The following is a 27,569-nucleotide window of genomic DNA, read 5'->3' as shown; positions in this document are numbered from 1 at the left end:
TAAAGTGCTCTGCTCCATATTTCTGAGTACATATGTGGAGATGAGGTAGGTAAAGGCATTTAATTTTTTTCCTCTATACAATAAAAGCTTTTCTACCAGTCAAAATGTACTAATAAGTGTTTCAAAAGTATTAATAATTAAATAAAATCAACAGCATAACACAGTAAATTACATTTGTTCTGTGAATGGATCTATTGAAATTAATGGACATGTATAATAAACATGGCTGAACCTGCTCTAAGACATAACATTTTACTGAAAAGAGCTTAAAAGCTAATTACCTTGCAGTTTTGCTTCAATTCCAATTTTATCCAATCCAGGTGAAAAACCTTCATGAAAAGACATAAGGCTTTTAACCTAATACAATGATATACTTCCTCCTCTCTATCACTACCCATCAAAACTGGTTTGCTGATTTTTGGGAGCCAGACAAATGCCCCAAAGTGAAAAATTTGTAAATATTTATTATACTGGAAACAAGTGAAAAGCCCTACATAGTTTAATACGTGTCTATTAGAACAGATGTGCAAAAGTAAAAGCTGCAGATATGTAAAATATCAGAGTCCTAAAAGTTGCAGAAGTGCCAGTGAGCAACTTCACATGTAAAGTTTTCCTATTTTAGAATACAGGAAGCCACCTAGTTTGTAACATCCATTCAAGTACTAGATGTGCTATGTTCCAGTCCCATCTATAAGTCCTTAAATAAAAATTCTCTCTAGAAAGCGCCCAATGACTTCCAAATCAGGTGTAGAGCAAGTGGCCAGGAAAAAACAATATGGTCAGGGCTGGAGACCAAGAGGCTGTTCCGGACAAGACAAATTGAAGACACCAGCATTAAGATTATTGAAATTTTGGTTTAAAAAAACCTTTGAAATATTAGGCAATTTTTTTTTCTTAGCAGCAGATTACATATTCAGTGCTGAAAAGTACATTATGGCTTGATACTGCATTAATACATGATCCAGTGTATTAAGATCAAAAGAAATAGACCATTATGAAGCTATACATGCCTTCTTCATAGCTTTAAAGTGTCATACCATGCTGAAACTCCTATTACTTATATTAAAGCAACTGAAACTGTTGTTCCTAAAAATGTTACAGGCCATAATACATATCTTGTTTTCAACCCCTTATGAAATAAGTCCTTAAGAAAAAGAAAGAAACAAATAATATGGATCTAAGACATCCTAGTATCATAATTTAGATCAATTAAAAAAACCCCAACAAACCATAATGAGTTGGATTTTTTAAGGCTCTGATGTACAAGAATGTTGATCGTATCCATTCCAAAGCTACAGTGACATCTGTGACAGTATGTAGCACTATTTCTGCATTTAAGTGCTCAACAAGATGCCTGTGTAAGCTAGCAAAGAAAAAAAAAAAAAAAAGGAAAAGGTAAGTACATTTACCAATTAGTAGTACAAAAAGAGCTAAAACTATTTTTTTGGGGGGGAAACAAAACAAACCACTCCCCCCAAACCACAACAATTTTCTGGTTTGTTTGGTTTTTTTTTAATTATCAACTGTTCACTTTAATCAGTGAAATTAATAGAAAAGAGTAAAGACCATGTAAATAATTGACAATGTACTTTGTTTATTATGGCTTAATGTAAGCAAAAATAAAAAAACTCTCTCAGCTGTGAAGTTTCACAATTATTTAGAAAACAAAGCAACAGCACAGTGTTGATATTTGAAAAATTAAACCCTAACAAAATTACATGAGCAAAATTTCCTGGTTTACACTGCAGCATCTTAACTTTCCTATATATTTCTCTTGATAACCTGTTCATATCAAGTGAATTCTGTAGTCTGGTATTTTCCAGACTCTATCAACGAAATACCATGTCTCTACACGACCTGGGTTCATTTCTTGTTTTTTGTCTTTGCAACATGTACTGTTTCAGTTTCTTCAGTTTTCCAGCAGGAATCTACAACTATTTTTTTTTTTTGTTAAGTTTAATATGTTCTAAAGATGCTTTTATCTGACAAAACAGAGGCTGTTAACTTCTGAATCAACAGCTTGATTTGATTGTCCTTAAAACGTTCTTAAATTTCTTCTAAACAGACCAATGTAACACCCCAAAATCCACCTGAAAAAATGCATTCTGTGGAAACCATGAAACATTGCTACCATCTATATAGTCTTATTAAAAATAATTGTTACCTGCTCTCTATTATATCAGCACCGTTTAACATCTGTATATACTTCTCCCTTGTACTCCAACGAGTCATAATAACTGCTGTAGCTGTAGTGTCAAACTGAAAAATAAAACCACAAACAAAAACTGGTCTCTAGCTTTTAGCAAAAAAAATACAGTTGAATATGCATCACATATCTGCTGAAATGACTAAAACTTTTTTCTTAAAATCCATGTTGAAATGGCTGTTGAATGCGAAGGCCTCTCTAACTTAAAGGCAAGTTCTAACTCATTTGGGTAGCAAGCAGGACTTGGGATTCCAGCCATTGCTGGCAGGCAGGACAGCACACCGGCCTGTACGTGCTAATGTACGTGTAAGAGACATGTCACAAACGCCACAGACATGAACAGTTATTGACATCCCTACAAGATCCACAGTTGAGGGAAGGACTCCTAACCACAACCACAGAAATAACTTATTGACACGAATTCTCATTAGTAATCCCCAAACATTAGAAAGTCTTAAATGAACAGTCAAGTCTTTTATAGTAATTTTTTTATAATCTTTATCATCTACTCTCAAGACACCTCACTTAGATTGTTTTGGTTTTTAATGGAAAAATACTGTTAGACTAATAATTTGTTAGGTTTTGTATGAGAAGCTTCCTGACTTTTGCATTATTTAGATCAGATTAGAGTACGTAATACTGAAAGATAGATGTTGGTAAATATTTCAGGTCTTGTGGCTTAGGATTCTGAGTCACAACTTTAAAAATCTTACTGAATTACAAAACAAGTTTAGATCTTAGGTCCAGATAAAAATACTGTCATGTACACAACATACCACAGTGGCTAATATAAGCAGCCTCTGCAGACAGATGTGGGGTAAGCTACCTCCTGTATTAGGCTTTATCTGTACTTCTAAAAATTAAAAGACTTAAAAGTGTAAGACCCTGCTCTGGCAGGGGGGTTGGACTAGATGATCTCCAGAGGTCCCTTCCAACCCTATGATTCTATGATTCTATGATTCTATGATTTAACATAAATGATTCTGAGACTTTAAAGAGGTATAATTAAAATAACCATTTTTAAACACCCCACACTTCCTTTTTACAACCAAAGCAATGTCTAAAACCTTTCTAAAATACAGCATACTTGGCATCAGCAACCTCTTGTGGAAGCAAAATGAATTATAGCTTTTTGAAGGCAATGTTTCTGACCCTCCCCCTCTACTCCACTTCTAACTTAATTAGATGTTTTCTTGTTCTGATGTTAGGAGAACAAAAGCACATTGCTGTCTATACTACTCAATATTCCAGAATTTTTATCATGCAATTTATAAGTTGTGTGTCAGCTTCCTGCTTTTTCTCTAATCCCTATTCAATACGTAACCCAAATGTAATCTTTAGATCTTTTCTGACAGCAAGGTGAAGCAGTACTTTTTAGAGGGCAATACAAAACCAAACAGATTTCTTTCTCAATTAAGAAGTTACCCAGGAGTAATTTAACTATTCATAACAACCCTTGCAAAACCAAATGCTGCAGTAAAATTGTTGGCATTGTAGTTTCTTTGCCAAGAATAGTTTCCACTGATCTGCCTATAGATAAAATCATTATAATACAGCATTAACTTACTTGAGGCCTTCCTGCTCTCCCAATCATTTGCAGAATATCAGTTTCGCTGTACTCTTGGAACACTCCTCCAACATAGTGCATTGTGGATTTTATAACCACTAGATGTGCAGGTAGATTGACTCCCATAGCTAACGTGCTAGTAGTAACTACATCAGATTAAAATATATTGATTACAAGATGAACACCATTGAAATGTCTGGCAGACATGAAACAAGCAGCAAATAAGTGACTAACTCTTGATTCCTAGGAGCTCTTATTTTCTAGTGAAGTCAGTAAGCATTCTGCATCTCAAAGAATTAGACGTAGATTACAGACATGTATTTGCATAACAATTTCTCTGTATCTGGTCATCAGCATTCATTTATTATCAAGTATTATTTAAGAAATTACATCCCAGTTATTTTTATTTAAACATTCCTTAGCATTTGGAGATAATCCATAATCCAATCCGTCTTCAACGTAACACACACACACAGAAGAAACATTATTCATATTTCTTCATGGATAGATGTTTGAATACAGCTATGACTTCATCTTGCTTTGTGGTGATCAATATCTTTACGATCTATTTTTTTTTAAGTCATCAGTCGTTAGCATTGTTTATATCCATGGTACCAAACCAGAATCCCCACCAATACTATCACAATACTTTACCAATACACACTCTCGCATGGAAAACACCAGTCAAGTTTGTGGCAAATTATCTCACACTCATGTTTTCTAATGCTTTCTCAAACAAATTTATGGGGTGGCCAGAATTGAACATGGAAAGCCAGCTACACACACCAACTGATATAATTATTCCACTAGGAAAACAAAGTATTAATTAATTTTCCAATCCTTTTTTGAAATGAAATGAGAACTAAAATTAGAAATTATAGGTGCATCAGGAAAGAGGAATATGATCTAAACTATCGGCATAACCACACCATCTTGCGAGAATATTATTATTTTTTATATTGTTATGGTATGCAAAATAGGAAATTTGTCAAAGCAAAATGACCTAACCATAAAAAAGTTGCCAAGAAAGGTTACTAGTGCAATCAGAGCTTCAGTCCATGTATGTGCATGTGTATATATATACACACACGTATACACATACGCTGTGAGTATATGTACACTCTATTTCAAGACCAAAGAATTTTTCCCCTTTGCAGTATCTGTGAAAGGTGTGTTAAAACCCTACCCCACATCATGCTCACAGGCATATGAAGTGGAATACACCCCATACTCTTTCAGTTTCCCCTCAGTCGTAGAAACATAATTCTACTATCTCAGACAATTCTGAAATATTCATACAAACCAACTTTGCATTCTTTCAGTGACAGTCCACTGAAATGCATGTTTGCATTGTGCTCAGCTGTGGCACAGGGTTTCGAAGTTATTTTTGCAAAGAGCAATTATAAAACCACAGTCTCCTGAGATTTCAGAAATGGCACTGCAGTTGGCAAAGCCATACGAAGTGCACCAGGCAGCCACAGTACAGTAGACTGCAGAGATGCAGAGACTTTTTAATACCATGGACATTGCAACTCTAGCAAGGTCGCCAGATCACAGTCAAGGTATCTACCTTGAATTTTCATAGTGAGTCATGACCATTGTACAGGAAAGAAAAAAAAAAATCCATGAATCTTTCAGTGTTGTACATGAACCACACAGGCATTTCCCCATAGGGTCGGAATCTTTTTTACAAAAAAAAAAAAAAAAAAGCGTCTGGATGAGGCGAGACCATCACTTCTCAAGGAGATACCATCTCATTTCAGGTAACAGCAGATGGAATATTTCTTAGGAATGTCCCCATCAGTCAAAACACCTTGTGTGGGAATTTAAAAATAGTATCCTGCCCATCTAAGAAGCACTGATGTAAAAGATCACCCTCAGGGAAGCACTGCTGCAAAGGACACAAAGAAAACATCATGTGAACTTTAAGGAAAGACACGCTAGCAGAGAGTTCCACCTCAACAGGATGGCTCAGTGGCGTGAAAAGGAAATGGACATGGCCAGACATATGAGGGAGGACGACCTCCGTGTGTGCTAAGAATAAAAGTTCTGTGGTCTTTAGTAACAGCGTGTATGTATACCCACAAGGTAAAAGTGCATGTGAAACACAAACACATCTTTATCTGGATTTCACAAAGCAATTCCGAAGGTTAAACAAACTACAGAATCATAAAATATTACCACTTCCAAACTGCAATCTTCTCAGGACACGTTAACAACATTTTGACTTCCAAAGTTAAATTTACTTACAAAGTACCGGTAAGTCTCCTACAGCAAAAGCTCCTTCAATTATTTTTCTGTCAGATATCTCCATACCGGCATGATGATAAGCCACGCCATACATTAAAAGATCTGATAATGAAATAATTATATCCATCACTTGACTAAGTTTATTCAAGCAAGTATTCATTCACAGAGCAGAGAAGCAGCAGGTTACATTTACCTCTCAATTTGGAATCTTTCAATGAATTTGCAGACCTCTGTAATCTATGCAACACACAAAAAGATAAAAATGAATACTTCAAAATCACAAAACAGATTCACTAGTGTAAGTAGAGTATACAAAGATGAAAGTATGTTCTTAAAAGGCAAAAATAAAGCTTCACGTGAAATGAGATACACTATTACCCCACCAAAGACTTTACGACGTACTCCCTGAATTGTACATTTTTTACATACTTTTCCATAGTTCTACTGCATTTGTGCTTTTTACAGATGTCCTTAGTTTTCAAATACATGTTAGGCTATCAAAAGGACATAGTCTTAAAATAACTTTGTAAATACACATTCTTTGGACAGCTTCAACCACCACCTTTCCCATCTTCGCAAAGGCAGCTGTAGCAGCTTTCCAGCCCAGTCACCTTTCCAAGTCACGACCTACAATCTAGATGTGTTGTTCGCATAAGGCAGAGAAGACCATGTTTAAGGTCCAAAATCAGGAAATAGTTTCTGCAGCTGCCACGACGAGGCAACCCTGAAGTAAATAATAATTAATATGGGTCAGGGTTGTATTTAATAAAGAAATCTGATAACGGAAAGAGTTTTTACAGCTTCACTTAAAACATGAGTAAGATAACACCAAATTCAACTATTCATATGCTTGATCTTTGCACTATGAGGCCGTGTAAGTCCACGGGAATTAACATTTATATGTTAAGAAAGCAGCTTTTACAAACAACTTAATGTGAAAAGTACCCTAAAAATCTGAGAAGCAAGTAAAACTTCCCAAGAGGAGTGCCAATTTACCAAAAAGAACGTCGGCTGTGATGATGACTTCATTGCAGACATTCCTCTGCTAGCAACTTTATTAGCTCAACAGCTTTCTTCACAGATGTCACAGGTTTACCAAAACACAAAAACACATATTAACAACTCAAATATAAAAATACCTTTGTTTCTGTTCAATACTCAGTAGAAATTTAGCATCTTTTGCAAGAACAGAAGCAGCCTGCTGTACTCCTTTTCTTGTGGCACAAAACTATAAATGAGAAAAGATTTTTTTGAATCAACACTTTTAAGAAAGAAACAATTTCAAATGTGATGAAAAAAAAGCTGTTGTACCACAAGTGCTGGTTTTTGTTCCGAGTATGTTTGTATAATACCAGCTATCTTGTAGTTAAGAGTTAAATCAAATTTGAATTCTGTCTGATTGTCACTGCAAGGAAAACCAAGAACAATTTTGCGTAGCTTCACTGGTCGTTGATCGTCATCTATTTTCAGACATACAGCAGGCATCTTAGTATCTGAAAGCCATTCTGCAATCTTTAAAAAAGAAGAAATAGAATGGAAATTATAAATTCCTGCTTTTAACCACTCTCTGCTCTAACATAATAATTAATTTATCTTTTGTCACATGTAAACTATTAACACATTTGACATTGCTTTTCGCATTAAGATCACAGGTGAAGTTCTGCTTTCTACAGGACCAATATAATTCAGACTGAAATATCAAGTCTGTATTAATTTTACTTAAGAGAGAAAAAAATCATGAACAGAAATCCAAAAATGAAGTATGTCCATACTTGGCTGATAGTTACGTATGATTGTAGGTCATTTTTTACATTAACATCAACTTCACAGCTGTCTTCAGCTGACAGCTTCAAAATGACAACTTTGTTATCAATCTGAATTTATAACTCCAGGTAAATTTTATAAAAATACAACTACATTAATTAAAATACAGTTAAAATGTAACTCTTACATCTTCAGCATTTGGGATTGTTGCAGAAACAGCTACAAATCTCAAGGGAGGAACAGCTTCATGATTCTCTGAAAGACGCCAAAGAGAAGACTGAACAGTCTTCATTCGACTGACTACAACTTCTAATGTTGCACCACGGCTTTCATCCTTTATAACATGCACCTATTAGGAATTTTAGGAAGATCTGCTAAATATTTCTCCAGTTACAATCTATACATGTGTTAAATAAGTCTTATATTTTCTAAGTTTCCTTTTACCTTCAAGAACAAAACCAGTGCATATAAACCATTAATTTTCTTACCTCATCAATGAGAAACAGTCGTACAAGCTGGACTATAGAGTTGTCTCTCCACCTTCTCGTCATGCTATCCCATTTTTCCTAGGGAAAAAAACAACACAACAAAAGAACAGAAGGTGGAAGATGTTTTAAAGGCCAACATATGCCAAAAGCAGAGTACGGGCAGACATGCCTAAACTTTAATAAATCTTTAAGTAAAATCAGTTAAATTAATTCATGCTAATGTCATGTATGTGTCATCTGGCACATTATTACTAATTGTTGTTTATATGAACTAATACTATGCACAGCAGTGTGCAGGCAAGCATAAGGATCATAAAATTACTACTTACTACAAAAAAGGAGCAGCCCTAGTAACGTACAACTAGCAGACTACTAATGTCTGCCTATTCGAGGTTTTTGTAAGAATTGGGATCAAAACCTACAGGAGTAGTGACAATAATGTCAGCGTGATGTATTTCAAATAAATCATCCATCACCGTATCTCCTGTCAGTTCCTTGCAGCTGAGTCCTATAGGTCCAAATTTTTCTTTCCAATCATCAAAACGCTGACTGCATAAAGCTTTTATTGGAGCCACTAAAAATAACACAAAATAATCAGAGTTATATCAGGAAAACCAAATATTCAACTGTATTGATAAAGGTGCTAAATACATACATTTTAAAGATGTCTTCTTGAATTTAATTTCCCTAATTATCAGCTTTGCTCCCAGAACCATAAAATCTGTAACTGCTATTATTATCCCTATTATTCTGTTCCATGAGCACAGATCAATGTTGAGCTTTGGCCCCCAGTCCTTCCCCACCAGCAATCAGAAACAGAACCCTTTAATTAAGGTTATTTATGCCCTCTTTTAATCTGTTTTTTTCCTCAACCCCACATGGAAACAATCATTCAGGAGAAAAAAAAACACAGGAAATACATCTTTTCAAACAAATACCAGCCTTTTTCCCCGTTCAGAATGATTTGAACGCTCTGTATTCAGAGAGAAAAGGCGTTATAAATGAGAAACTATGCACGATCAAGAGACAGAATACCAGAAGAAATCAAAATCTATCATCTAAACCAAATGTACAGTTAAGTGTAGTCAGGGTCATACTGAGCAGCTAACACAGCAGGTAGTAGTTCTGATGCTGGTCCTCATGAACAGACTCCTAAACCAATCTATTTCTTCATATTTTTTTTTTCTTTCCTGAGGATACATGCTATACTTTTGGAGATGGAAGCTGATTTCTAGAAATCAAAAGTAATTCTCTACAAGGACTGACACTAGCAACATATGTAAGTCTATAGTGGATGGGTAATCTATACGTAAAATGCAGTGATTTAAGTGAAAGAAGTAGTGATCTACACACGATCTGAAACCAGTAGTAATAAAACAAACTTTGCAGCAATTACATTCTAGGCTAGAGCCACTGGAATATGAACCATTTCTGCATATCAGCTGACAACCGATTCCTACAATTAAGAGATAGAAAAGAACCAGTTTCTGCTTCAGAAAGAGGTGTAAAATCCCATAAGCGTATCAGTGGCCTATAAAGCAGGGGATATCACTAGCTCCAGAAAACTGATTAAGCTACCAGCAAGTAACTCACAAAATTACTAACGTAATAATCTTTCACTATGCAAGAATGCAAGAAGCCAACGATTACTCCCGGAACTTCATTTGCTAATCCTTAGCATGTGTTAAAGCTACTGGGAAACAACACCAGTTCAGACAACTACTGCAAACTAACTCATATACATTGGGCCACTGATGAACCAGGTACCAGAACACACTCCAGCAGTACATAATCTAATTAACACCTCTGTTCAAGCATTTGGAAAACTGACAGATCTCCTTCTCCATCGCTGTTGAACCTGGAAAGGTCAGCAGAACTAATTCCACCAGCAGGTAACTGCTTCCTTACTCAAAGTTCCAACCAGCCAATTTGCATCAATTCTACCAAGGCAATCAAAACCATTATAGTACGCTGAAATGATTCACCTTGATCTGCTGGCAGACAAACTATAATACACACCTGTTTATATAAGATCTGTTTACAATACACAGTTAACTCGAAATCAACACTAGCTTTATTGTAAGAATTTGAACACATTGGAATTTGAAAAAAAAAAAAAGGTCGAAACTTTTGTAAAGATAAAGTTTTACCATTAATAGCAAAACTGACAAATATATCACTGTATGAATTACTTAAAAGTAGGACAAGACCACCAGTTTAATCTGATTTACAGGATATGAGCTCAATTCTCCAGGAAGGAAAGAAAAAAAGTGTAATTGTTTTGACTATTTTCAAGTATTTTCATTAGTTCCTATATAGATCAATTAAACTCCCAAAGACCACAGCTCTGTTCCCTCTGAACTAGTAGAGAGAACGCAACAGTTAGCATGAAACATTGCCAAGTAAGTGAATATTGGAAAATTTGTTCCTCATCTCAGAGCAACAGACAGGCATACAAAAAAGATACTGCATCATTTCTGGCTCTGCCACTAAGTATTTGTTTTAGTTTCCTTTGCTTCCTTCTTCCCCTTTTGCGTACGTTTTGCCTTCTTAGAAGACAAACTGTTTACAAGATTTTTTTATTTTTATTTGTATAGGCAATCCTGAACACTACAATTACACACTGCTGTTAAATACTAATAATAGTTACAATGTCATCACAAATAAACCCTAAAAGAAACAACTTTTTAAAAAAAGAGGTAGGTCACAATTTCCTAACGTATTTGATTTCATTGTCATTAAAGCACTCACTCCAGATCTTCACATTTACAGAACTGCTGTTTTTTGTTTGTTTGTTTTGGGGGTTTTTTTTGTTGTGTGTGTGTGGGTTTTTTTTTTGTTTTGTTTTTGTTGGTTTTGTTTTTGTTTTTTTTTTTTTTTACGAACACATTTTCTACTGCTGTCACCAAAATGTTTAAAGCTGCATAATACTTACTGTAAACAACTTTAATATTTAACCAAGGCAGTGGGGCTTTCATGAGTAATCTGGTAATAGCTAGCTCGAACATTACTGTTTTTCCAGAGCCAGTCGGAGCACAAATCACAAAATTCCTATCTGTATAAAGAAGCTAGGAAAGAATTGCAAAGTAGTAAATACAGCACAGCTATCCATTGTACCTATTCATACATTCCAAGAGCATTGTCTAGGGAAAAATGACACAAGAAAATTATTATTACATTGATATACGTAGTCCTCTAAAAAATTTTGTTAGATGTGAAGTTTAAGTTACAGCAAAAGAAAGAACATCTTCTGCTACGCATCTGCTACAGAAATGTAAATGAGATACTGTTCATCAAAGGTTATTATGTAATGAAGTCTACCATTCTGCAACAAACACAAAAAAACCCAATATCTAGCCTTAGATGACATTAATACAGAACCACTGCCAATGTCCGATGACAACCAAATATAGGCTCATCAGAAAGAGGTATTTTTGTGCTCAAAGTGCAATTTGTTTTCCTTCTGTAATTCAATCTGCATTCAAAATTCCAGCATCGTTGAATATATATAATTTTAACAGAATGTTAAGTTTTCAGTAATGATGAAAGCAGGTTTTGTATGACTATGCTTCCTTCCTTCCTTCACATTCTATCCTCCACCATCTTAGAAGCCAGGCATGTCCATGTCAGGTTCCCTCATTTTCCTCTGACTGGGCTGACTCTACCCTCCTTCTTCCTCCACAGTGTCACTCACTCATCCTCCTTCCAAGCAGCACCTCTGTGCAGCTTCATTTCCTTCCTTCCCTCCCAACTCCTCATGGATTCTACTACTCTCTTCCTTTTTTCCTTCCTTTCTGTCTGTTAATTCTCTAAAACTACTCTATGACTGTTAGGAGTTCACAAGGATGAATGGGAATCACCTAGTACTTGATTTATAAATAACTGTAGCAATGACTGACACTTGACAGTACTGCTGAACAGTTGCAGGAATTAGCTGTGCTTTTCATCTACCATTCCCAGTTTTCCAATGCTCACAAAAATCAATGAAGTATGAATGCTGTATGAATACAAAATTTTCCCTGATTTTTGTTAAATAATCCTTTGCAATGTTTACTGTGAGTCAATCAGAGAAATTCTACTAAGTTGAACGCTTATAACTCATTTCTTGGAACCACGGAGTTGCTACCAAGTTGAATTTTGCAAGCTTAACCAATTAAAAAACCCCACACAAGACAATTATCTTTTTAATACGCCTATTTCTCTTAATTTTTTTAAGAACACGTCACGTTCTACACATGAGCAATAAGCAAACCTTGTCCTTCCCAGTGCTTTACAAACCAGTTCATATTTAGGAATACCAATACATGAGCCATTCAAAAAAAAATAATTTTTTTTAAAAGCTATTGCCCTGAGAACTCTGTTTTTGCAGCTTTCACAAAAGTAAATCTTGTTTACAGCTGTGGTTTTCCATTATTCCAGGAACAAAAAGTCACACGATTATTTTACAGGCCAACATGATACATAATTCTCATCAGAAAATAAACAACGAATTTGGAAATAAGGAAAAATACCCCAAATCTATGCATAAAACTAAAAATGTAAGGGCAAAAAGAAAAAATACAGCTCCCCAAATAATTATTCTGCTCATATACACACCATTCTTAAATCTTCACTTCATAAGACATTACTTAGTGGGTAAGAAATTCAAACAAAAACATTTGCAACATCAAATGTAGCTTAAAAAAACATGCTTAAAAATGTTTGTGAATGACACTGGCATTTCTCCTAAAGCTGAATAAAAATTTCAAATGCTCTGTTAAGACTCTGACAGAACCTGTATCTCCTCTCTGCAATACCTATAATACAATCTTTCTCAAATTGGTTGCTTTCAAAATAAATTTCGGGTTTTAAATAAAGAGCATAACTGATAAAAAGGGCATGGACAAACATCACTTCTCCAAAAGGACAACCTTCTCTAAAGTTCTGCTTTTCTTAATCTTCCTAGGAAAGTAATTTAAAAATATTACTAATCTGTATGCATAAATATACATCTAATTCACATCTTCACACAAACGTATTTGTGAACAACATTTTTAACAGTTCTTCTGGTCTGTTCTCCCAGTTACGCACAACTCTGCTCAACTATTCCAGGAAGAGGTTCTAGACATACTAGAGTTTTCTAACCCCTTTTGAGTTCTGAATATCAAAGTAACTTTTAAATTTATCTATGAAGTACTACTTGCAGCTGCAGCGAATGTTTCGTACTTACATCATCCAAAGCTTTAGACTGTGCATAGTTAAAATATGGGAACTCCTTAAAAATACTTCTAAATTGGGTTGCTTGAAATGGTTAAGGAACTGAAAACCATTGAGTGAAAATTATAAAATCTGTTTTAGAACATGTTAGTTTAGAACATAGATGTTAAATGCATCTCTTTCTTGTAATTCAAACTTAAAACATATGCAACAATCTTTCACTGATACAGGCTTGTAAAAAATTATCAAAAACTTACTAAATTATTTAGTAGCTTTATTTAGATTCTTGGTATGCCATATATTCCACTTCACGAAAAAAACACTACCTATTTCAGAGGTCTCAGGATTATACCAATAATCAAGAATCTCCTCCCTGGCATAGGTTTCATAGAATGGCATACAACTATGGAATGTGAAACTGCAAGGGATAAAAGCTTTATTCTACACTGCAAACCTGATATAAGAGCAAGCAGAGCGCTGCTATTAGTACATCTAAAGTGTCAATGGTCACATTAAATTTTTAATATAACACAAATTAATTAGCATAATATTGTATGTGCCATCATAACACTATCAAAAAAATTCACCTACGATCTCTTAGCGCTCACAGTGGTTTTAAGGGTATTTTCAATTGCTAATACTGGGTATTCTTCGAACAACAACATTCTTACCTAAAATATGAGTAAAAGGAAGGAGAGTATTGTTACATTACAAATCCAAACGAGTGAGCAGATCCTTGCCTGGACTTGCATTGAAGCCACACAAGCAGACTAACTGTAACCATCCGATCAGGCTGAGGATGCGCAGTCAGACATAACACCAACAGTAACAAGAACAACAAATTGCTGAGGCCTCAAATTGATGTTACATTAAAAGGCTAAATAAAGAGGAAACGAAGAAGGAGTGAAATAAGAAATAAAAGCAGTTAAATATAAGCATTTAAAAATGGGTGAAGATAAGCAAGTAATATTAAAGAAAATATGGATTTGAAAAAAACACAACCTTCTCTAAAATTTAACCCCTCTAGATAAAAGTGATCTATTTTCAAAATGCAGAACATTGACTATGTGTAATTGGCAACATCAGAACAACTGAGTCTTTACTCATTTTGGAAATTATGACACGTCTTAGAACTATCCACATGAACTTAAGTTGCCTGAATTTAGATATTTAACCTACCATTTGACAGGTTACTACAAACAAAATAAAGAAAAGTGTGGAAAAAAGCAAAAAAAAAAAGTTTGACAGATATAGATGGGATGGCTAATTATGTTACGGGTTCAAGGCAGGGGCAAGAAGGAAAATTATGGTAAAATCAGCTTAAAGAATGGAAATACACTGTATGCACACTGGAACATAAATACAGATCTATAAGGAATATGTGAAGTTTATTTTCTCCTGATAAAATGGGACAAAAAGTGAGATTCAGTTTTCCTAATAAGCCTAAATACTAATTCACTTTTCCTTTATTTAAAGCGTATGGGGATATATGTGTATACATGTTTTTGCATATAAAATCTGGCCTGAAATATATATTATGCAAACTAAAAATTTTACCTTTTACATTTTAAAAATAAACAGGTTTGAGGATAAAACTTGAAAGTTTGAAATAAATTTGCTTAGCAATGAATGATCTGTAAGTTGTTGTATTTGCATTCTAGCTTTGGAAATCCAAAGGGTAAAAATCTATTCATCATTTGATTCCCAGCATTACATTACAAATCAAAACTATTACAGTGTAATGCATGAGTTCCTATGGCTACAAATTAAACACTATAATTTTGTAAATATAAAAGCATTGTAATAAAATCAGTAAATCAAATACAGCAAATACAAGGATACGTATTTCTGTGACAGCCCTCAAAATTTCCAATTTTCTTCCTGTAGTTCCTAAAGAAAGAAAAGTAGTAGATTTATAAAACCAGATTTGTTTTCAACCAACAACCATGAAAAATATCTTCCTGACCCCAAGCTACGTGTTCTTTGAGGAGCTGCAAGGCTATAACAAGGTTCAGGTGATACAGAGGGAGCTGACAGGACAGGGACGTCACAAGTTCATCATTTGAAAGGACTGTCTTGGTGGCGCTTGGCGAACTCACTCCAGTTTAAGGATGTCTTACCTGTACCAGAGGCTCAACACTTGATGGAGTATCTAGACATGGTCTCAGAACTGCCCAAAAGAAGTGTATAATCGCTTCCATCAACTTCCTGGCTTTGTTGTGGTTAACAAAGCCTGGGATTCTGTTGGCCTTCGTTACCGCTGGGACATGCTGCTCACTCACGTTCAGCATGCTCTTCACAAGACCCCAGGCACTCTTCCGCAGAGAGATGCCCTCAGCAAGTCCATCCCAGGGGAACCCCAGGGGTTCTTCTCCTTCCCTGAGGCAGGACTTTGCATTCATCCCTACTGAATTTCATGAGACTCCTGGCAGCCCCCTCCTCCAAGGCAGACCCCTGCAGTAGGCACGTGGGCAGACTGTGACCCATTATCACCCTCTGAGCCTAACCATCCAACTATTTGCTCAGAAGGCAATCAGACAGGAATCACGTTTTCCATTCCTGACCAGCCTCCAAATCCCATCTTAAGCCACAGCTCTGCCCTACAATTTTCTGCTAGAACTATTTCTCTATTCCATATTTCTGTAGCAGTTAGCCAGGTATACAAGGTACATGCCACAGATACTATGAGTCTCTGGCCCAAAAAGCTCAAAATCTAGAAATAAACCACACGTATTTAAAAACCATTAAAAAATAAATTCTAAACCAAGTATTTTATCATTTCATCAAAATTTTCACTACTTTCCTCCATTTTCCAGATTTCTCCTATTTAAAATCTCTTTCTACAAAGACAAAAGTATGAGCCGCATCACAAATAAACATCCCATTTTCAATTTCTGTCTGGTTTCAAATGAAGATGAGACTATTTACCACATGAGGGGATGAGGCTGCTCTTTTTCAAATTGTTTAGGGGATTGATTTGAAGGGGTATTTTCAAAAAAGTTTACATGACTTGGCACTCTTGAAAATGTGAATCTTCTTCATAAACTGTTTACCCAGCTCATATTAAACAACAATGCAATTAAGTTTCATAGAACTGCAGTATCTTGCATCAAATTTAGCCAATTACCTCACCTTGAGCTAGTGGGAAACTGTTTTTCACTTTACCTCAGATCGTGCATATCCATTATTATTATTATACACCAAAGACAGACAGTGAACTATTTTTCTTTGAAACAGAGTAATAATAATTACCTGTTATATCCAGGATCTCAGAAGCATTAGGAAATGGTTTCATTTTAATTCCTGTTTTAGATGCAATGTCCCCATCATTGACCCTATGCAGAGTAAAATCTGAGTCTTTAGTTACTGGAGCATGACGATCACTTGTCCATAAGCGTTCTTTTCTCACTTCTTTCATGTTTTCACTTGTATTTAAGTAAGTATCAATTTCGTTCACATCCACAGACCTATCTTTAAACTCTGTATTTTTATACATATAACCAGACATTTTAAATAAGCTGCAAAAGATCCAGGACTTTCATGAGTTTGTTGTAATGTTACAGAGTTTCTCTAATATTTGAAAAATACGTGAGTTTGTATTAGAAGCAGAACTAGTAAGACACAATCATAAGAAAAGTTTGTATCTAACTTTATGTGATCTTACACTCTTTTACCTGAAAACGACTCCTTTCAAGATACATTTTAACTTTACTTCCATTCAAGAAAGAATAAACTGATGGGCTCTGAATCCTAATAGCAGATTAACTTCAATCTTTGTATAATTAAAAACAACAAAGACATACAGGTTCTGAGGAATGATAACAGCTGGGCATAGAAAAGAAGTTTCTTTCTCTAAAACCCCTCCTCCCAGGCAGCAGCAAAACTATGTTGAGAACTACTCAAGGTATTCCTGGCTGGCTGACCTCTGCTCTGAAAAGCCAGTGATCTTAGCCCTCTTGCTCGTTACCATGTGGATAAAGAACTCAAAATAGTATTTTGAAAAACCTTTATTATCTAACAATTTCTTTAAAATTAAAGCAACAAACCTCATCCTTACTTTTCTCATAAAAGAGGCTGAGCTCAGGACACATGTAATTACAATACTAAAATATTGCCAAAAGGAAACATCTTTTTTCCTTTTGCTCAAAAGAATTAGTGTCTGGAGCCCTGATAAAGTATCTTCAATTGAAGGATCCAAAACTCCACATTTAAAAAAAATCTATCTAAAATAGCAATATGATTCTGACAGTTGTTAAATTATCAGAATTTACTGGATACATACCTTTTTCTTAATGTTGAATGGACACTCTCATCGTCACCATTTTCTGGAAAATTACGTAATAGTTTATTTTGTGAAAAACTTGCACCAGGTTGCTGAGAAACCCCTGTTCCTGTTTTAGATTTATCTTGGTCAGAAGAGAGAAACAAGGAAACCATTTTCAGATTTTCACCCGAAAACCTAATTTTATCTCTTTCTCCTACACTTGATTGGAGCACTTCTTTTTCAGAGGCTATGCCAAAATGAACAGGTGCTGGTGATCTATCATTTACCGCCTCAGTGTTACTCTTACATTGTTGTATAAACTTCTGGTGCTTTCTCCCTCCTCCAAAACCAATAAATGATTATTTCTATTAACGTTCATATTCCTATTCATAGTAACTTAATGAAATATCTTCCACACAGAATAAGCCAAATTCACATATATTATCCAAACTGATATTTCTACCTTATTGAAAGAACTTTAGGATATATTTTATGACTCATGCTTATGAATGCAATGCATCTCTTGTCAATTAAAAAGTTATAAAAATAGGGTCACTTTCTATGCTTCCTATACAAACCAACGGAGCAAAACTATTCCTCAGAACTACAAAGTAATTTGTAAGATAGAAACGCTTCACCCTGTCCCAGAATAAAGACCATATTTTAAAAAAATTACACAATGACCAAGCTTGAAGTTTCTACTACAAACAGCTGTGAGAGAAACCCCACAATCTCACTAGCCAAAATTCGTAATGATGTTGGTGACAAGCTAGTTTCATAGTCATCTTCGTTAATTAGCACATTTTGCGGCGTTAGTTCTCAGTAGGATCGGTGTTCTGATCTGGCTGACCATATAAGCATTGCTGTCAGCAAAACAAAGGCAAGAGCAGAAATAAGCAACTGAATGCAACGAGATTACATTAGAGCTCTACTGCGCAGCCCATCAATTTCAGTGTTATCCATCTAGAAGCTTAAAATTACAATGGCCTGTTTGTGACATAACCCCAACAATTCCAATTCTACAAACACCAGAAAGCTTATTCCAATGAGTAGTTCTTAATGGAATTGCTCTTGCATAAAGTAGGAAAAAAAAACCCTTCTCCCTTAACAACGTAATTCCTAAATAGAGAATATCATAAATCAGCACAGCAGCTAAGAAATGCAGAAATCTAGTTGACAGAGATAAAGCAACCAAGTTCTTTAAAATAAATGTCCTAAAGGTGATCCTCAATGTCTAAACAGAAGGAATACTTCACTTAGTAGCAATCAATGGCCAGATTCAAATTTGGCCTCCTGAACAGCAATTTGAAAAAAGCCCCAAAAGGGAAGACAAAGTTAGGTTCATATAAACTCTCTGTTCCTTGGGTGGCAGACAGGTCATCAGATCCATGTGTTGCATTATGCGTTTACACCTGCTACCCACTGTGTTATAATGCTTCATGGAACAATGTGGAAAAGCTTAAATTTTGATTATGCTTCTTACCTTGCCCACTCTGCACAGTAAACTTGTAGCCTGTATATGCCCAAAGAGGACTGATAATACTGCAAACATATGTAAGACCATCACTCTCAATTAAAATACATTCTTTGTCTATATTTGCACACCTAGACTATTTCATGTTTCACAGCATTAAAAGAGACGAGAAATTATCTGTCAAGCTAATTATTTGTTAAGCCATGAACGTCCAGTATTATGCTTTAGCGGGACTTGGCAGCCTTAGGTTTATAGTTGGACTTGATGATTTTAAAGGTGTTTTCCAATCTAAATGATTCTATGATTCCATTCTATGATATTTTACCCATATGAGTCTTGGCTGTGTTTTTTTCCAGTTCTCTCTGTAACTCCTCTGCCGCTGGAATTTCAGCAATAGCTGGAGCAGGTGCAATACACCAAAATTTAGGCTCTTCATTTTCTAGATACCTATTTTTAACACACAAATGTAAGGGAAAAGCGTTCTTTAAGCATCCTCCACAACTTCTAGCTCAAAATCAGCAATTATAAATAACCTACTGTTTCTCCTGATAAAAAACGTTCTTATTCTGTAACTCTTTTGATTTTTAATCACAGAAAATTTAAGAGGCAATCTTTATAACATGTATTTTTTACAGCCCTAAGATACACCTGCATCATTCAAACTTCAGCGTGCTTGGAAAAACAGTTCCAAGTATGGGTTATGAACCTGAAAACTTCTAGCCTCGCATTTCTATTGATAGACAGAAAAGGGAGTTACGAAAAAAAATTTCTGCTGTAAAATGATTCAGTGTGTGGAAAAACTTGGAAAACATGTATATATTTAACAATAAAGATTTACCTTTGTCTTGTATCTGGTCTTTCATAAAATAAATTATCCAATGAAAAGACCACGTCTGCAGAGCTGAACATTTTTAGATCAAATGTGAAGTCCCTCAATCTGCAAAACACAGCATAAAAACAGTGACACCGAAATTACTACAACTGAACCTGCATAAGCAATAGAAAGCTTATTAGTTCTAAGTGCCAATACGTAATTCCGAGATTTTTTTTCTTTTAGAGCTCTTGCCTGCACCTTTAGTTCTTCTTCAAAAAGAGAAAATCTCTCTCCTGATAAAATATGGTTCCTATTACTTATGATCAAAAAATCTTGTAGGACAGCACTTTAAACAACCTTTACATTACCATGACATATCAGGAGAGAAAACACGGGTAAGAGTGAAGATCCACATAAAGTTTATGTTAAAATATTTGATTTCTAAGAATAACACTAAGATTCTTTTATACAACTGCAGACTGTATTTTTTTGGTCAGATTGTTTTTGTTCTGATGGAACAATATGATCTGCCTTATGATCAGATTCTGTCAATTTTTACAAAATAAAATTATTCTACTATCTAACACAACCCAACAACTATTTTAATTTACAAGTAAAACAGATTTTATTTTTAACCTACATGCAAATTGCTTACCTAGATAACTGGAGTATGGGACCAACTTTCTAAATTATTTATCATATACACCAGTTTTAAGAATACTCCAGTTAATTTAAATATTTTTCAATTAGCACCTACTCCAGGCATTAGACACGCTCTCTTTTTGTGTTTGAGCACTTTCACAGCTCTTAATTTTGCTTAAGGACAACTTTAAAAAGCAAAGATCTCACTAAGAGCATACCACAGAAAGGATTTTATGAGTCAAAAGTCTTAGATTCACTGAAACAAATGGTAAAATACCAAATGAATTTCAGCAGAGTTTATTAAACTCAACAAAGGCCAAATCTGGTGAAAAAATAACAAAGCAAAGCTATCTTCTTTACCTACAGAGATAAACCAAAGGCTACGCTTCTTTTGTACTCCAGCATCTCATTAGTAACATATGAAAAAAATCTTTTAGAGTGCTTTGCAAATAGGATTCAAGTTTACTTGATTACTGTATACCATCGGCTGTGAATCAAAAATTTTAAAAATATTTTTCTTCCACAGAAGATGTAAAACTTCAAATATTATAGAGAAGTGTTTCAAATTTAAAACAGAAAACATTTCACAGTACCAGCGCAGAATACAGAGCATGTAATCAAAACTGTCTGTGAACACAGCGAAGATAGGTTTTAGAACTTCAAACACGAAATCTGTCAATGTCCCTTTTACACTCCTTTACACACAGTAAGTCTGCAACACCACCTCTGCCAATTTCTGCCACTCCCCCACCGCCAGGTTTTGCCACTTTTTTGTTCACACTAATAAATGTAGAATTTATAAATCACACTAGTAAATCTAACAAAGCTGGTTAATTTTCACACCATGCTTTCACATGCTTTTAATGTCAGCAATCTAAAGCAGGAGTTCTCAGGCTTGGATATTAGTAGTGGCAGCAGAAAGCATCTGTCTGGAGTACTATCAAGTTGAAGTTATTCAAGTAGTAATTATCTGGGTTAAGTGCTTACCCAACTGAATAACCACCACTCCACCAGCTCCAAGGAGCTGCAAACACTGCACACCAGTATGAAATGGTTTTCATACTTCAGCTGAGGAATCTTTGATCTATGATTAAGTAACTGCCATTTAAATAATTTGGATCTGTGATTCCTACCCTTGAGCAGTCTTTGTTACTCACAATATTTATAATCTCCCCGGCCCTTCAGGCCCCCACTCTTTGCACATCATTTATTCTTTGACTGGCTCCATTAATTCCAATTGCTTAATGATGTACATAAAAATGATGGGAGATGTCACAGCACAACACTCCTTTATGCAGTTCTGCATTCTTCCACCTGCTTGCTGGCCCTCAAAATTCCCATCCAAGAAGAAAAAAAAAAGGGGGGAAAAAAAAGGCAAAACATGTCTCCAAGATGGACAGGAACAAAAGGGTCCTTTCAATACTCTCAGTCCTGTTTCACAGCACAGGCAAAACGCATATTCAAGACAGCAGCATGAGAGAAATGAGTAGGTCTTCGCAGGAGCAGCACAGATCATTGATTCACGCTTACAAAGAGGTGTTTGCCAATCCCTGTAAATAAAGACCTCTCATATCTTTTAAGAAACAGTTTACTACAGACTTATTACAAACGCTGCATGCCTCAAGGAGTTTTGCTCTGGTTTTAAGCCCCTCTGCTTTTCACCTCCCTCCTAAAACCCAATCCTTTCCTCAGACCTCTGTATTTCACCTCCGTGCTCTCTCCAGGTGGCCCAAAGTGAAGGCCACAACGTTCAGGGGTGCCGAACCAAACCAACTTCAACTGCTCGCTCTCGGCAGTGGAGAAGGGACATGGCGCATGCCCACCTCACAGCGCTCCTTCCCCGTTCCTGCAAGCCCCCAAAGCCCGCCCTCACAGCCAGGCTCCTGACAGAGTCGCCCCCACCTCGCCGACAACGCCGCCCGCCACCACCGCGCAAAATGGCGGCAGCGCAGCGGCCAAGGCGGCCACCGCCCTTCAGCCCAGCTGGTCCAGCAGCGATTGACACCGGGTCCGCTCCGAGCACCGCCCCAAGGCAGGCCAGCCTTCCGGAGTTCGCAGGAGCCGGCCGGCTCCGGATTTCTGTCACCGCGGCGGGGTCCGCGGGGTCCCGCTGACAGGAAATGGAGGGCGGCGGGCCCGCTCCGCGACGGGCGCCTGTTCTCTGAGGGGCGGCCCGGCCATAACGCCTGACAAACCGTCTGCACTCACAAATCCCGAAACCAGTGGGAAAGGAAGGGGCTAAATTCTCCTTAAAACAGTAAAAAAGGAATGTGGAGGGACTCCATTGGTACCAGATTTAGAGCTTGTCCAAACATGGGTTTATGGGGAATTATTTTATCTGTTGAAAAGTCCTTACTCACTTTTACCCTGGTATAAATTAGAGAAGGGGTCTGATTCTTGCACCATATGACTCTGTTATCAAAGGGATTCCTACAGGAGGAAATAAATATACTGAAAACACTGATCCCTAAAATATTTTCTAGTGGATTTCTCCAAATCATTCATATAGTGTTTTTTCTTGCTGCTGCTGAACTAGAGCAACAAAGCTGCCTCAAACAATTAATATGAATTGAAACAATATCGCGTAAAGTATTTGTGAGGAAAGTAGGCTGCTACTTTTTTTTCCACAGAAATATTGCAACTTATAATTCTGGACTTGCCACTAGAGCATAGCTTTTGAACTAGTAAATTTAAAATAAATTGCAGAACTGTCTCAGAAAGACTAAATTTTAAGCTGGTTCAAAGCTTCATGCCATTCAACAAATACTATAGAGGCAGCTACTGTAAATATGTATTTCCTCATACATAAATAGATGAAAAGGAGACAAGATTTTCTCAAATATTGATTGATTTTAACATAAATAATTTTTATTTAATCAACTTTATTGTTTTTTCTTTCTTGAAAATATTGATTAATTTTTAACTTTCCATTTCAAATTCTCAGACATTGTATGTTTACATAACGTAAGTGTATTCTTTCAGACTGTGCAAGCCCAGGTCAATTAAAAGCATGTAGTAAAGGTTATGCTCATTTTTACAGTTCTGTGTACGTGAGGTCTTTCCTTTATTATTCGTACCTTAAAAAGACTCCTAATAGAACTGTGTCATATTACAGTATTCCAAGATTTACACCACATGTTTAGATGCTTTAATCCACTTCCCCACCTAATTACTGGGCAGACAGCCAAGGCTAAGAAGCACTTCATTCCTACTTCCAACATGACAGGATCTTGGCCAGCACAGAATAACAAAAGATTTCATGATAAAGAGTTTAGAATACAAGCAGGATTGCTAATGAACCCATTGTCTGAAATTAAATTCTGAAGCCACCAGTATTATTCAGTAATTTGAATAAAAGTGGGGAAATGTTTGTGCTTTTAAGTATACAATAAGCATTCATTTTGTGCTTATAATAAATTCTGAAACCAGAAAGCATTTTTACTTCTTACTATTAGAGAAAACCTTCTTTGATTCTGGCCTCAGGCAAGTTTCCATCTTAGTTCACAACATCTGCTTTTAGCTGACCGGACTTTAAAGTTTAAAGCCATAATACAAACAGTTCATTTTTTAAAGCTATTTTTTCTTCAATTCCCTTCCCTAGGTGACATCTCCCTCAACACACACACAAATCACATAAAATATATAGCAAAGCAGTCTCTCAACTGCTCTGAGACAGTTTAATTTTTGATTTTCCCCAAGCCTAACATCTGATCTGCCATATGTTTTGAGTCTTTCCAGCTCATGGAGATCACATACTAAGTCATAAACCTGCATGTTCCGGAGCAATGCAACTAGAAAATCATGAACACCAGACATTGGTCAGTGATCCATATGATAACAAAGGAATACTCATACTTAACTAAATGCAAAGCTGTTAGAAGATTCAGTTTTCTCCAGAACTTACAAACTGAACAAATCAGCTACAAAAAAATTAAATGCAGAAAAGTATCAAGACATAAGTGGGCTGACAATTGTCTGTGTCTTCTTGTGGTTTCCTTTGTTTGGCTTTATCCACAATTTCAGAGACGTGACAAAACCTTTGGTCTTTAAAAAGTGCCCTACCTTGTAACAGAAATCACTATGAAGTATTAGGAGGTCTTAAAATCGCAGGCAACCCCTGAAACTGTATGATTTTTACCATATGCTTGAGGTGGTTGCAATAATTCATTTATTAAAGAAACGGTAAGATTCAAGAATTAAAAGAAACCACATTTGCAGCTATAACCTTTTCCAGTCAAAATTGGGAAATAAAAATACAGCAAAACCGAAGTTGCTTAGATGAGGAAAATGGGAGTTTCTTCCATTTTATGCTGTTGGCTAGCATTTACAAATGCGGGCCTGACGCTGCACCACCTTTGCAAAGACTTAAACCAAGGTGAATAACTTGATTGGTGGCAGCTGAAGTTACTCATGTGCATAAGCGTTTGCAAGATTGGGTCTTAGGAGAGCTAAACGGGACTCCCACGGGGCCCCGGCAGTGCCGCTCTGCATGTCGGCCGGAGGGGATCTCCCAGACCCGCTCCCCGGGGCTGCAGCGCGCAGCCTGCTCGTGCTCTGCCCCTAACATATGCTTCCCCAGGAAGTTTAGCTCCTGAACTTTGATTTTTCTGTGGCTAAAGTAAAATATTTTTAATTTTTTTTTCATGGTGAGGTGGGGAAAATATTCTTTTCTGTACTTTTTAACCTTTGTTTCCTTTTTCAATTTCTTACCTGTACATTTTTTTCTTCTAAGAGATGAACTCCTCCCACTGAACACCTCAGGCATAGACTAACTGCCAAGGACTATTTTCATTATGTATAGTGTTAGCATCTTACTTCAAATTAACAAAACCGGCAGATTTTCCACATTCACAGCTCCACCCTGAACAAATCTCATCATGTACAAACGCATTATTTTATGTCATATACTATTTAGAGACATTAGCAATTTTGCACGTAGACAAAGGAGATAATATAATACTGAGTATAGATTTTACAGTTCACATAGCTGATTCTCTTTAGGTTTTATATATTTAAATCATAGGCTCAGTTGATAAAATGAGACATACGCAGAAGGAAAGAAAATGAGATTAGTGCTGCAGTGATATTTGCGCCTTTGGAGCGTACCTCCTAGGAGGCAGGTCGTTGCTGCTTCCCTTAAAAGTAAAACATAAAGAATGTCTCATTGATGCAGCACCTGTGGAGTCTGCTTTTGCATAAATGACAAATATACCTGAAAGTTATATCTGCAACCACTGCTTTGGAAAACGACTCGGCTATCCTCATCTCGTCAGTTCCAACAATGTACTTTTTTAAAGGTGGGAAGGGAATAGATATTTTTTAAGCTAGAGCTATTTTCTTGAAGTTGGATCTCAACAGAAGCATAAAGTACAACAAAACACTCTTATTAGCTTTCTGCTCTAAATTATTCTGACTCAGTGATATTTACTACTATACAATAGCTAACATCTGGATTCCAGATCCTGTGATGGTTCACACACTTGGACAAAATTTTCTGTCAGCATAACTTTTTGCTTTGTATTGGAAACTATAATGCTATAATTGAGAAAAATTATTCAGAAGCCCCTGAAAAGTAGTTCCTTTGTAGATTTCTTCTTTTTCTAAGATAAGTGTATTATAAAATCTAGGTTTTTCCTAGAATAATTTTCTCATTCATAAAAAATAGAAACAGTTCTAAGAAAAATTAATATTATTAATAGTCCCAGTTCCTTGGTGAGCTTTGTGCAGGAACAGGGAACTTCAGTGATAATGTTTTCTTGTTGCAATGTGAGCCTGTTTATCATTTTATCAAACTAGTTCCCGGGAGAAAACAAAGTCTGTTTCTGGCCATGTTTTAAGTAATATACACTGTTTGTGATCTTCATTTTGTGTACTGTTTTGGCCGTTTTTAAAAAATTTACTCATAGTAGTCTTCATGTATCAGTCTGAACCACTGAATAAATATATGCCCAAAGTGCTCGTCTTCCAAATCCTCACTTCTACAAATATTTCTCAGTAATACTTGCAGGCCAGTTGACTTTGAGTTAGGATTGTAAGTGAAGGCCTGATAACTTGCTGCTGCTCATTCAACCAACAAGAAAATACACTATGGAAAGAAAAGATCCATGGAATAATTCTGGAAATGTGATTCTCAGGAAAAGAGATGGTTCTCATCTTGGAAAAGCTGCTTCTATGGAAATCCTAATATGACTGAGGTGTTTGTCCACATTCAAGGGACAGAAGAAAATTTGTGAGTTTTGAAAAGGCACCTGATGAATTTTTAGAATAAATTTTGTTTTACACATAGCCTTTTTATTCACCAAGCGAGTTTATATCTGTTGAAATGTTTTTTATTTTGGCAGACAATGGTTTGAGGAGCAGATGAGAGGTAAGAGACCTTGATTCTTTGCATGACACTATGGCCATTTAACATCTATATGTCTGATTCTTCCTCAAGGGAACTTATGTTCTTGGCTTTGTGTCCACTCCGTTTTCTTTAGCAAAAACAAGAAACAAATATTTTAGCTACAGTCCTCTTTGAAATGTTCATCCAGAGATTTCCAGGAAAGCTCATTGTTGTGGTTTTGGCCGGATTGGCCGATCAGAACGACAGATGGCCCTGCCCCTCCCTCTCCTCAGAGAGGAGAGGAAGAGATAAGGAGATTTACGAGTTTAGAAAAAGAATTAAACTACTTTAATGAAAATAATAATAAATACGAAAATAGTAAATAATAATAGAATAATAAAAATTAAAGAAAAAGGTATACGATATATACAAAACCGTATCCAGCTCCCAGAATGACGATCGCGTCACCAGCAGACACAGGGAAAGTCCCGGGCTGGAGTCAGCGATGGACAGGAGCTGAATTCCAGAACTAAAGTCAGGAATGCTCGGATCGGTATCAAAGGCAGACGAACAGACAGG

The 27,569-nt window shown here is 36.1% G+C and overlaps 1 protein-coding gene across 1 annotated transcript in view; it reads right to left on the bottom strand.

Annotated features, from left to right (window-relative positions):
- Positions 1 to 20,118, bottom strand: part of HFM1 (helicase for meiosis 1) — a 38,179-nt gene extending 18,061 nt beyond the window's left edge. Inside the window, exons 1-18 of the mRNA XM_074597472.1 lie at positions 20,048 to 20,118; positions 19,535 to 19,656; positions 17,754 to 18,075; positions 16,724 to 16,989; positions 15,314 to 15,361; positions 13,485 to 13,555; positions 11,211 to 11,343; positions 8,698 to 8,849; positions 8,276 to 8,353; positions 7,975 to 8,136; positions 7,335 to 7,535; positions 7,163 to 7,251; positions 6,217 to 6,260; positions 6,024 to 6,125; positions 3,774 to 3,919; positions 2,165 to 2,259; positions 1,230 to 1,363; positions 282 to 329 (exon numbers count right to left, since the gene is read on the bottom strand). Coding sequence (XP_074453573.1) covers positions 282 to 329; positions 1,230 to 1,363; positions 2,165 to 2,259; positions 3,774 to 3,919; positions 6,024 to 6,125; positions 6,217 to 6,260; positions 7,163 to 7,251; positions 7,335 to 7,535; positions 7,975 to 8,136; positions 8,276 to 8,353; positions 8,698 to 8,849; positions 11,211 to 11,343; positions 13,485 to 13,555; positions 15,314 to 15,361; positions 16,724 to 16,989; positions 17,754 to 18,075; positions 19,535 to 19,656; positions 20,048 to 20,118 — 2,284 coding nt within the window. The remainder of the gene's footprint in view (positions 1 to 281; positions 330 to 1,229; positions 1,364 to 2,164; positions 2,260 to 3,773; positions 3,920 to 6,023; positions 6,126 to 6,216; positions 6,261 to 7,162; positions 7,252 to 7,334; positions 7,536 to 7,974; positions 8,137 to 8,275; positions 8,354 to 8,697; positions 8,850 to 11,210; positions 11,344 to 13,484; positions 13,556 to 15,313; positions 15,362 to 16,723; positions 16,990 to 17,753; positions 18,076 to 19,534; positions 19,657 to 20,047) is intronic.
- Positions 20,119 to 27,569: the final 7,451 nt, after the last annotated feature.

The sequence above is a fragment of the Larus michahellis genome, chromosome 8, assembly GCF_964199755.1.
Source record: "Larus michahellis chromosome 8, bLarMic1.1, whole genome shotgun sequence".
Lineage (NCBI taxonomy): Eukaryota > Metazoa > Chordata > Aves > Charadriiformes > Laridae > Larus > Larus michahellis.
The sequence above is the reverse complement of the archived record's forward strand: the minus strand, read 5'-3'. Positions and strand labels throughout refer to the sequence as shown.